Here is a 12,235-nt window from a genome sequence, read left to right on the forward strand (position 1 = left end):
TAAATGAGAAAATATATCTAAGTGCTTAGAAACAATGCCTGGCACATAGTTGGCTTTCAATAAATGTCAGTTATTGCTATTTTTATTAAACATTAGGATCCCATTAAGAAGATAGAAACCAAAGGCCTTCTACCTCATATAATGGACACTTGGATTCAAGCAATAGAATGCCACCGCTTTGAAGGTCACGTTCTTTTTTTTTTTCAGTCAACGCAGAAATCTACCAAGAGTTACAGGTATTGTTCACCCCCATTTAAGTGAAATTCCAGAAAATGCAAACGAATTTAAAGTCACAGAAAATAGATGAGTGATTGCCTATGGACAGGGGAATGGGGAGGATGAGGATTACCAAAGGACATGAGGAAATGTTGGGGGGATAATGGATATGCTCATTATCGTGATTGCAGTGGTGGTTTCACTGGTAAATACATACGTCAACACTCATCAATTGTGCACTTAAATACATACAGTTCACTTTATGTCAATAATGACTTGACAAAGGCATACAAAAAAAAAACCCTTAGATTACAACCAAATTGAATTTGGAACTACCCATCTATTATGACATCGAGCTACACAAGCAGCAGTTACCTAGTCTCTATATAAGAATATAGAAAAGTGAAATTTAGTTTTTTATTTTGTTTTGTTTTGTTTTTTGAGATGGAGTCTTGTTCTGTTGCCCAGGCTGGAGAGCAGTGGTGCAAACTCGGCTCACTGCAAGCTAACTCGGCTCACTGCAAGCTCCGCCTTCAGGGTTCCCGCCATTCTCCTGCCTGAGCCTCCTGAGTAGCTGGGATTACAGGCGCCCACCACCACGCCTGGCAATTTTTTTGTATTTTTAGTAGAGATGGGGTTTCACTGTGCTAGCCAGGATGGTCTCAATCTCCTGACCTCGTGATCCACCCACCTCAACCTCCCAAAGTGCTGGGATTACAGGTGTGAGCCACTGCGCCTGGCCGAAATTAAGCTTTTTAAGCTGAAAAGATGTGGAGTTAACTGCAGAAAAGTAATAAAATTTTTTTCCAATCTGAGTTCCTGTATAAACCGAATTAAGATAACAGACATGAAAATTTTTTGGTGAAGATATTTTAAAAAGTAAAAGACACCACATTAATGTTAAGAAATTGTTGTTCCTGCAACATTGATTACATAAAAAGGATATGACACTGGTTTTATAAAAAAGACCCACAGGGCCCCTTTAAGAATAACATCATTACTGCTGACCTTTGAGACTATTCAATCTTTCCACACTGTAAGCACAGTTTAAAGAAACAAAGACAAAACTACTGTACTATTTTGAGAGTTGGGCATTTTGAAGCTTCATTCTTTATTGAGTATCAAAAATTCAGTAAGACAGCTTAATGAATCATAAGGCTTTGGGATCCTGTACGTACGTACACACACACACACACACACACACTCTCTCTCTCTCTCTCAAAGCCATAATAGGTTGAGATGGAGAACATAAGGCAAACAAGCCTTTCTCAGATACTAAGGTGTCTCTTCTAAACAGTTTCAGTACGATGTAACATAAATAAGAAACATAACAAGACAACATACTTTAAGACTAAATTCTTACATAAGTGCTCTCTTCCCTTGGGGTAAAACATGTTGACTGGACTCAAATAGCCTAATAGCAACATGCACATACATACATAAGGATGGAAATAGGAAGATACATTTTTTTTTTTTAATTTATAGTTAGGACCTTGTTCTGTGGCCCAGGCTGGAGTGTAGTGCAGTCATAGCTCAATGCAGTCTTGGACTCCTGGGCTCAAGCAATCCTCCTGCTTCGGCCTCCCAAGTAGCTAGGACTACTGACAAGTACTACTACTCCTGGCTACTTTTTGATATATATTTTTTTTTTGTAAAGATGGGGTCTAGCTTTGTTGCCCTGGCTGGTCTTGAATTCCTGGACTCAAGCAACCTTTCTGCCTTGGCCTCCCAAAGTGCTAGGATTATAGGCAGAAGCTGCTGTGCCTGGCCAAAACTTTATTTTTAATGACAAAACCTATATTCCTATAGCTCTGCTTGGAATGCCATATTTATCCTAAGCACCAGTTCTGGACCTAGCTGGCCTGTATACAGCTTTAGGTAGGCTCTTGATCTAGTTTTGCTATAGGCAGGGTAGATCTCAGTATTTCATATTTTACTTGTGGCAGAGACAGTGTTAACCTTTCTCTCATGGATATTGGGATTCATTGAGACAGATTTTAACTAAGAGCTACGATGATTTATACCTGAACTCCAAATTGAATCAAGAACACCCAGTAACAAATACTCCTCCTCACTTCTCTAAGCCAACTCATGACCCCCTCAGTGCTGTCCACCCTCACGCCTCTGGGGAAAGATGCCTTATAAAGACATTGCTTCTCCAGACAGTGCTTCAGCTTATGCAGTCTCAGGCAGCAGAAATACCCATTACGTTGAATCATCTGCCCTGTGAGGCAACAGAGCTCTCAACAGATTTTTATGCACATAATCATACACAGCGCTGAAGAATCATTCTGGGCAGCAAGTGAGTACGTAGGTCAGAGCTGAGATTTATTTACACACCATTTTGTTTAGATCACCAATAGCCTACTCTTTGCTTTATATTTGTCATTAATTCCAAATAAATCAGGAAGGTGTTGGGTCTCAGCCAGAGCAAGAAGCAGGATGCCTCTCCATCTGTGCTGTTTAATACATGTGTTCTTAATTGGGTGAAGGATATGTTTGGTTCTTGGCTAAGTGTCAAGCATTGAGAGAGAGTGCCACTTTAGTCTTAGGAAAGAGAACAAGCCTGACACAGAAATAAAAGTCTCTTCACCAGAAATGCATGCAGTCCTGTAATTAACGCAGACAGCTGGCTATCTGTGGGGAAACAGATCCATTATACACTCACTGTTAGTCAGTGGCAGAGAACGCTTGCTTTAACCCAGAAGGTTGCCTAATTTCCAGGATTAAAATGGAGAAAGTACCATTTATATTAATACGTTCTGGTCTTAAACTGTAACCATGTACAACAGAGGAATTTCACGAATAAAAACACCCTGGGTCATCAACTCAGTAAGACTCACTGCCTAGTATTCAGCAGCAGGCAAGTGTTACAAGTAAAAGAAAATTACTAACAGGTGGCCCGAGCATACAAGCTATCAAATCAACAAAAAGCAATCAAATTAACATTTATTTGCCTTAAAGCATTTGCAAAGCAGGCTGATAAACTCATGTGCCAGAGAAAACAAATGGGAAATTTTCATTTCCAAACTTCAGTAAGCAGACATACTGAAATAGTTGAATTTTATCAAGGAAAGCTATTTTATTAAGGAAAGACTTCTCACCAGTTATAAAGAAATCTAATTTGGTTTGAATTTTAGGTACAACACTTTATTGGGACCAGGTCAAGAGACATCTCAAAGCCCCTTGCTTTGCACTGTTGGAACTATGTAGCCTTATAGTGTCTTTTTTCTTTTTTTGACAGGTCTTGCTCTGTCCCCAAGGCTGGAGCGCAGCAATGCAATCATGGCTTGCAGCTGCCTCAACCTCCTGGGCTTAAGTGATCCTCCCACCTCAGCCTCCTGAGTATCTAGGACAGGCATGTGCCACCATGCATGGCTAACTTAAATTTAATTTTTTTTTTTTGGTAGACACAGGGTCTCCCTATGTTGCCCAGACTGATCTCAAACTCCTGGGCCCAGGCAATTCTCCCGCCTCAGCATCCCAAAGTGCTTATAGGCGTGAGCTATCGGCACCCGGCCCAACGTATTCTTTTAAATGAATCTACTCCAAAAATTGTCTCTATGAGAGATGACATAAAGAAAAAATGGTAAAATATATGTAAAATGCTAAAAATGTAGAAGATACCAGACTTCAGAAAACGACAATTAAACATATGTAAAAATACATAATATACAAATTTAAAATTAATAAAGGGAATCAGCTTAGCACTGAATTGAAGCATTTAAGATAAGCTTCCTTTCCTTTACTGTGTGACCCATTTGTTTCTTTGACTCAAGACCATGGTCTCTGCCAGGCTGACATCTTGCCCCTTACCCAGGTAAGTGCCATAAGTCACGTTTCTGTACTCATCCCAGGAGATTAAGCCGTCTTGGTTCATATCAAACTCCTGCCACTGGTTTTCAACATTGTCATATATGTATTTCTTCTGGGCGTGCTTAATCCAGGATTTCAGCTCCCCCTCCGTCACAAACCCATCTTTATCCGCGTCTATTTTATCTACAATCATTCTACAAGACAAAACAGTTACGTTTCAAGGTGCCAGCTCCACAAGGCTTTTTCCCCCAGATAGTAGGGACCTACCTAAAACGTAGCCGTAGGTGGCATTTTTATACTCCTCCCAGGAAACGAGGCCGTCCTCATTGAGGTCATGCCCCTTCCACTGTCGCTCTACATCCTCGTAAATCCAGCGCTTTTGTGCAAATTTAATCCAGTCTTTGAGCTCATCCACAGTGACAAACCCGTCCTTGTCGCCATCTATTTTACTTACAATCTTTCTGTAGAAAATGCAGAGAAATCCAGCAAAAGGTTAAAAAGACACAGAACTCTGGACTTAGCCAGGTGTGTGCCCAGGGCTAATGCACAGAAATAAAAAATTGTCTCCAAAACAAAACTGCCAGGCCAGCAACTGAAAAAAATGGTCCACTACTGGTCTGTAACAAGCCATGTGAATAAGGTCAACACAGTCAAGGCTGGTGCACTTGGATCCAAAAGCAAACTCAGCCTATCTGTTTAGAGGTAGATTTCAGCCTACGGTTAGAATTCAGGAGTGAATATCCACTCCTATCCAAGTTCTCCACTCTTTGTATCAAACAACATGTAAAACTATGTTTTTCCTTTTTTTCATTTTTATTTTTTCTAGTGAAGATGTGGCTGAACTTTATTTTTCTTTATTGCTTACAGAAGAGAAACTCCAATTCTTGGTAAATAATCATGGTTTTCTAAAAATTCATAATATTTACATCAGACTTTAAAAATTTAGCTGCTTTTAGAAAAAGTAACATTTTTGATAAAAATAAGAAGATATCAAAAAAGTTCTGGGATCATTTATATCTCAAGGCAAGATTATTTTAAAAAAACATAAAAAGACAGGAAGATGCATATCTAAAAAATGGCTAACAGCTTTTAAATACTATGTTGAACTGGATTTTTACATGAAAACAGAGAACTCTGAGGAAATGATGTGGTAAGAATGTATATCTGATTATGAGAATGTTAATAAGCTGAGAGGGTTAGTATGTAGATCATAAAGCAAAACCACAAAGCTAAAGGATCAGTAGCTTTATGAAGCTTTGTAAGTGTCTTTCTTCCAGATCTGTCATCTTTATGGATTTAAAAATATGGGCATGATATGAAAACTTCTGTTTAAAGGTGCAATCACTTAACTACAGAGGCAAAATCATCCTATGTAATGTTACCCAAGTAAGCAGCCCAGTTTGGAATATGAAGTTGAAGTCAAAACTTCCAACAGAAGCGAAATCTTGGTACACTCCTATGCTCTATTATTTGCAGGACTGAAAAGATCGTCACTTGGTAGCAAATAATGTCTTTCCCCAGTTTGTGTTCATTTCATGAAAAAACATAGGCGAGTGATCAGAACTGAAGAGCACTAGTGACACTATGAAAAGAGACTCATCTTGATACAGATAGGATGTTAGATACAACTATTACTTAAATCCTATAAGTAACCACCTATAAGGATTGAAAAGATTGTCACTTGGTAGCAAATAATGTCTTTCCCCAGTTTGTGTTCATTTCATGAATACAACATAGGAAAGTGATCAGAATTGAAGAGCACTAGTGACACTATGAAAAGAGACTCATCTTGATACAGATAGGGGATTAGATACAACTATTACTTAAATCCTATAAGTAACTAGCATTTTCCTTCAGAGAATGTGTAATCTTGCTCCAAAATGTTAACAGGAAAGGTAAACCAGTAAGAAGTTATCTCTGGCCTGGTACTCACGCCTGTAATCTCGGCACTTTGGGAGGCCAAGATGGGCAGATCACCTGGCGGGAGGTGAGGAATTTGAGACCAGCCTGGCCAACATGGTGAAACCCAGTCTCTACTAAAAACACAAAAATTAGCTGGGCATGGTGGCGCATGCCTATAATCTCAGCTATTCAGGAGGCTGAGGCAGGAGAATCTCTTGAACCTGGGAGGCCGTGGTTGCAATAAGCTGAGATTGCACCACTGCATTCCAGCCTGGGAGACACAGCGAGACCCCGTCTCAATTAAAAAACAAAAGTTATCTCTTATAAATATCCTCTTCTATCTACATAGACATAAGGACAATTTTTGTTGTTGTAACTTTAGTCCTGTAGAATTTTAACACTGTTCACAGATGAAGCTATACCAACATTGAAAAGTTCAACATTATTTATAATGGGATGCAGTTTGTGCTCAAATCATACTGGTTACTAATAGTGCCACTGTACAGTTCATAAATAAAGGGCAAGGAAAAAGGGCAACCAGAACCCCTCCTATCCCCAAAAGGTATTTTTAAACTATTATAAATAGCCTAAGAGAAGGATCGCCCAGATTAAAAAAGACATGACTGTTCAAGACGGGCTTTTCTTAATGAAGCTGGCTAAAGAGCATTCTATTCAATGCAAACATCTCAAATGGTTTAACCTAGGGGTTGGCAAACTTAAGAAAAAAATAATATTTTTTTTTTACTTAAACAGAAAAATAGTTTACAAGGCAAACTTCTTTTTTAAAAAAGGGACAGATAGTAAATATTTTTGACTTTGTGGGCAACATATGGTATGGGGTGTGTGTGTGTGTGTGTATTTTTTTCTTTTTAAACAAGCCTCTAAAAATGTAAAAGCCATTCTTGCTGATCATCAAGCCCGCAGGCAGTTGTGTAAGTACACAGGAAGTGGGCACATCCTATTTTAGGCATAAGGCTCTAAACCATCATCTTTAAATGCCTGTGTAAATGTATAAAGTTAATGGTGTCATAGTCCTGTGACAGCGGAGAACCCTATGGATGCCACTAAATAAACCTTTATTCTAGGACAGACACAATGCATTAGTGCACCTCATGTTATTTCTTTTAGGAGGTAGCACATACCTCTACATTTCAAGGAGCATAAAGCAAACCCTTCAGTTGTTTAAGAATTTGGATCAATAAATGGGCTCCCGAAGCGTGACCAATATTCCTGAAATTTTCAGTACACAAAATTTTCTTATTTTTATTGTTATTATTATTTTTTGAGATAGGGTCTTGCTCTGTCACCCAGGCTGGAGGGCAGTGGTACAATCACAGCTCACTGTAGCCTTGACCTCCCAGGCTGAAAGGATCCTCTCATCTTAACCTCCTCAGTGGCTGGGACTACATGGTCTCAAACTCCTGAGCTCAAGCAGCCCTCCTGCTTCAGCCTCTCAAAGTACTGGGATTACAGCCGTGAGCCATTGTGCCTGGCCCAAAATTGTATATATAAGCGCGCACTTTTCTGAGGAAAAGTCCTTAGCTTTCATTAGACTCCCAAAGGGCCTGGGCCTGTGATCCCCAAAAGGATAATGAACTGCTCTAGTTCACTCCTATAATAAATATATCAAGGATTTTTTTTTTTTTGAGACAGTCTCTCTTAGTTGCCAGGCTGGAGTGCAGTGGCGTGATCTCGGCTCACTGTAACCTCTGCCTCCTGGGTTTAAGCAATTCTCCTGCCTCAGTCTCCTGAGAAGCTGGTACTACAGGCACGCGCCACCACGCCCAGCTAACGTTTGTATTTTTAGTAGAGACGGGATTTCACCATATGGGCCAGGATGGTCTCAATCTCTTGACCTCATGACCTGCCTGCCTCAGCCTCCCAAAGTGTTGGGATTACAGGCGTGAGCCATTGTGCCCAGCCAGAAAACTTTTTAAATATTAAGAACCACTACCTCAAAACAAATCTTCATTTTAAGGATACATAAAATGGCCTATCTGTCAACATTCTTAATAAGAAAAAATACCTGAAACTTGTATATTGAATTGTTTTAAAATGCTTCCTGTGTTCTTTTAGCTATTATTGCAAATAAGGCATAAACAATGACTTACCTCTTAATAATTATGTGTCTTATAGACAGATGGAAAAAAGGGGGAACCTGTTGTTCCCAGTTCTGGTATACATTACCCTACCAAAACAATGTCTGGAAATGCCATAGTAAACAAGTTTTTTAAAAGGTTCATATGGGATTCTTGCTCCCAACAGTATGTTACTATATAAAGTAGGGATATTTGTCACCACCAACAAAATTTGGGAGAAGCAAACAGTCTATTCGCACATTCCATAAAAAACATGACTTTATCATCTTATTCTAATCAAATACAGAATCTGCATATGTGACGAACTTTTAATATTCACTGATCACAAAAATGAGTACTTTCTACTGAAAACTGCCAGCAGAGCTTTATCCCTACCTGCAAGGAGTCAGAATATCCTCATTAAAGTACCATCTACACTAAATGACACCAAACCTAAGGGCCTTTCATTATTTAAGAGTAATTCTGTGAAAAAATATGTGCAGAACAAAATGTGGGTTGGACATGCACAAAATTAATGGGCATAACATAAAGAATTAGAATACCCTCTGCATTTCTATTTTCTTTTCTTTTTTTTGAGATGGAGTCTCGCTCTGTTGCCCAGGCTGGAGTGCAGTGGCACAATCTCAGCTCACTGCAAGCTCCACCTCCCGGGTTCATGCTATTCTCCTGCCTCAGCCTCCCGAGTAGCTGAGACTACAGGCAACCGCCACCACGCCCGGCTAAATTTTTTTTTTGAGACGGAGTCTCGCTCTGTCGCCCAGGCTGGAGTGCAGTGGCCGGATCTCAGTTCACTGCAAGCTCCGCCTCTCGGGTTTACGCCTGGGTTTACGCCATTCTTCTGCCTCAGCCTCCCAAGTAGCTGGTTCTACAGGTGCCCGCCACCTCGCCTGGCTAGTTTCTTTAAAAATATTTTTTAGTAGAGACGGCGTTTCACCGTGTTAGCCAGGATGGTCTTGATCTCCTGACCTCATGATCCGCCCGTCTTGGCCTCCCAAAGTGCTGGGATTACAGGCTTGAGCAACCGCGCCCAGCTCCCCCCGGGCTAAATTTTTTTGTATTAATAGTAGTGATGGGGTTGCACCATGTCACCCAGGATGGTCTCGATCTCCTGACCTTGTGATCCACCCGCCTTGGCCTCCCAAAGTGCTGGGATTACAGGCATGAGCCACCATGCCCGACCTGCATTTCTATTTTCAACCTGGAATGTTAGTACGGTTATTAGATTAAAACTGAAAGTGAGGATGGTCTCTCAAAGGAAAGCAACCTAATAGAACACTAACTCTGTGATGCATTTCTATCTATATCTACTTTCAAATTTTATGTGATAGTACTCATTCTACATAGCAAAATATTTTTATTATTTCTGTCAATGTTGAAGAATAAAACACTGTATCCTTCAGTCAGTAGATAACCCAATGAAAAAATAAATTCATTCTGCAGCATCTTCCAAAGCAAATCCTGTAACAATGTCTTATGATCAAAATGCTACCCATCAAGGCAAAATATTTTTAGAAATTGCTATGTGTGGCACAACTTTCCATACAAATCTCTCGAATACAGTTCAGAAAGTTGCACCAATAGTGCTCACTGAGAATAATATTTTTACAAAGTTGACCTGCATTTTCTTCAAAAGGAAGGCTTTGGAAGGACCAAAAAACACACTGTCAGATCCCCAATTAGAAATACTCAACTGGGATTCTACAAAATCAATTTTTCAGGTCAAAAGCTGTCTACCAAGAGAGCCAAAGAACCTGACTATGGCCCCGCTGTTACTGAAACAGTAACTCATACTCAGACATTAAGTTACAATTTTCTAAAAGACAAAGTGGGTTTGATTTTTGTTTTCTACTGAAGCAAATATCTGAGAATGAAAATAAAGAGGGTGAAGGACACCCCGGGAAACCATAAACTTCATAGGGATCCAATGTGCAGTTTATTAGCCCATCAAAGACTTGGTTTGTGCCAGGTCAACAGGGCACAGTTTTTAAAAATTAAAAGCAGCAGAGATGAGAAAAGATGAGAAATCCCCCCATGCTATATTCTTCTGGGAGCAAGATAATGCAGTTCAAGTTGGGTCCTGCAGTACTTGGTACTTTTATGCAAAAACAATGCTTTGCAGAACAAGGCACAAACTGTTATTCAATTAAAAATGTATGAAATCAGGCACTTAATGAAATTTTAGAGGTAGTAATTCCATGATTAGCTTTCAGAAGATATATTAATAGTTCAATACAACTTTACTCATAACTGAGCCAGAAAAGAAGAAAAGAATTAGCCTTTATAAAGAATGTCATTACCCACACTAGACCCCTGAGAGCTGGCACCTTACCCAAGCCTTTCCTTGCTCTCTTCTGGTGTCAGCTGATCAAAGGTCTTTGCTTCTTCAGCACCCAAGAAGGCATCATGGTCATAATCAAAACTCTGAGCATCATTGTGAACCTTGTCACTGAGCTGAGGCTCATGATGTACACGGTCCTTCTTTTCTGTAGGCTTGCTCAAGGCAAAGGCTGTGCACAGGGACAGGCACATAAGAAACTGTCGCAGGTCCATGATAATTAGATCTTAAAGAAAATGAAAAGCAGTTAATTCAGGAGGCAGTATGCTTAATAATTAAATAATAAATTAAAAGCTCACATCCCAAATTATTAATGTGATACACACATCTATGCAAGTCTTTTATATTATCCCAATTACTTAATCCATAAAATAAGTATGGCGGAATATCGGACTCTTCAATTATTATGGTGAGAAATTTTTACCAGTTTCCTTCATCTGATTGTAGGCTGATAAGAAACTTATAGTTAAAATGTCCACTTTCTGTTTTCTTTCAAAAGATACGAAAGTAGAACTTTAATCCTTTTGCCTAAGTTCGTAAGAATTAAAAGTGAAAGAACCAAGATTTAAATGCTGATTCCAAATCCTTTACTTTTTGTACGCATCAGTGGTCTGGTCTTCAAATATGGCTGATTATTAGAATCATCTAGGAAGCTTTAAGTTTCCCCTATTGATTTAGATTCTCTGAAGCTGAATTCAGACATTTGCAGCTTTAAATGTTTTTCAGGTGATTCTGATGTTCATGAGATTAGGAACCAGTGAAACACTTGGCAGCTTCCTTGGTGTATAGCACCAAGTCTCCAACATCCAGGCTCAACCTTGAGTCACCTTCAAAGGCCAAATCATTAAAATGGTCTGGCCACAGATAAGAACTTCTTTATCCTTCTGCACAGTTGTTTCCGATACTTGCCTAGGCATAAATACCACCTGTAGTACTGTTCAAAGTACAGATTTCCAGGCCCTGATTCAAACTTTCAGAATCTCTAGTCACAGGAGACTCTAATGAACAAGCACAAAGCTGGAACACTTCACTGAAAAAATGTGACAAAAAACCTGCAAAGAAGCTGCAGAGTAGAAATCTGTTTAGTACACTCTACTGATTCCCCACAGTACTATCCAGAGTGGTTAAAGTCTTAGAGGAAAAAATAAAATTAAAAATCAAGAAGAAGGGTTTTCAGGATTTTACATTTTCTTTCATCACTGGGAAAGCAGCTCAGTGGGAGAGGGTGGGAGGTCCTGAAATGGCAGAGGACGTATCAGTGGAGAGTGGAAAGTGTTCTAGAGTAAATACAACGCAGTAAGACAAACAGAAATGTACCTAAGGAGATAATGGGAGCGGCGGGGGGCAGGCGGGCAGTCATTCCCAAGTACCCCAGTCTCAAAAAAGGTACTGTCACTGATGATGTGAAGGTTAAGACTTATGAAAATCCATCAGAAGAAGCAATGTGAAAGCAAGACCATGAAACCCACAGAAAAAGGGGTCGAAGATGGTACTTATCTTATTCTATTCCTATCAATGTTAGAACTTGGCTATGTTTCTCAACATTGTTTCATTCAATCCCATCAAAATACCCACATTTACAGACAAAGATACTTGTATTAAGTAAGATGTTCAATGATGACAGTTCATAACGATTAAAAAATCGGAAAACAAATACAAAGAGAGAATTGGCAAAATATATTAAATCTTTATTATGGAAAAATACACAAAGATTAAAAAGAATGGGCCGGGCGCAGTGGCTCACGCTTGTAATCCCAGCACATTGGGAGGCCAAGGTGGGCGGATCACAAGGTCAGGAGATAGAGACCATCCTGGCTAATGGGATGCTGAAACCCCGTCTACTAAAAATACAAAATATTAGCCAGGC

At 39.6% G+C, this 12,235-nt stretch overlaps 1 protein-coding gene across 3 annotated transcripts in view; it reads right to left on the reverse strand.

Moving 5' to 3' along the window:
- CALU (calumenin) overlaps positions 1 to 12,235 on the reverse strand; it is a 33,608-nt gene that overhangs the window by 13,464 nt on the left and 7,909 nt on the right. For 2 of the 3 annotated variants that reach the window (XM_003896562.4, XM_009203835.2), the window contains exons 2-3: positions 10,363 to 10,594; positions 4,300 to 4,493 (exon numbers count right to left, since the gene is read on the reverse strand). In XM_003896562.4, the coding sequence (XP_003896611.1) occupies positions 4,300 to 4,493; positions 10,363 to 10,583 (415 nt within the window). In that variant the 5' untranslated portion in view covers positions 10,584 to 10,594. Of the gene's footprint in view, positions 1 to 4,032; positions 4,227 to 4,299; positions 4,494 to 10,362; positions 10,595 to 12,235 lie in introns of all 3 variants that reach the window. The other variant, XM_003896564.4, reaches the window with a different exon arrangement.

Source organism: Papio anubis, chromosome 4, assembly GCF_008728515.1.
Source record: "Papio anubis isolate 15944 chromosome 4, Panubis1.0, whole genome shotgun sequence".
Lineage (NCBI taxonomy): Eukaryota > Metazoa > Chordata > Mammalia > Primates > Cercopithecidae > Papio > Papio anubis.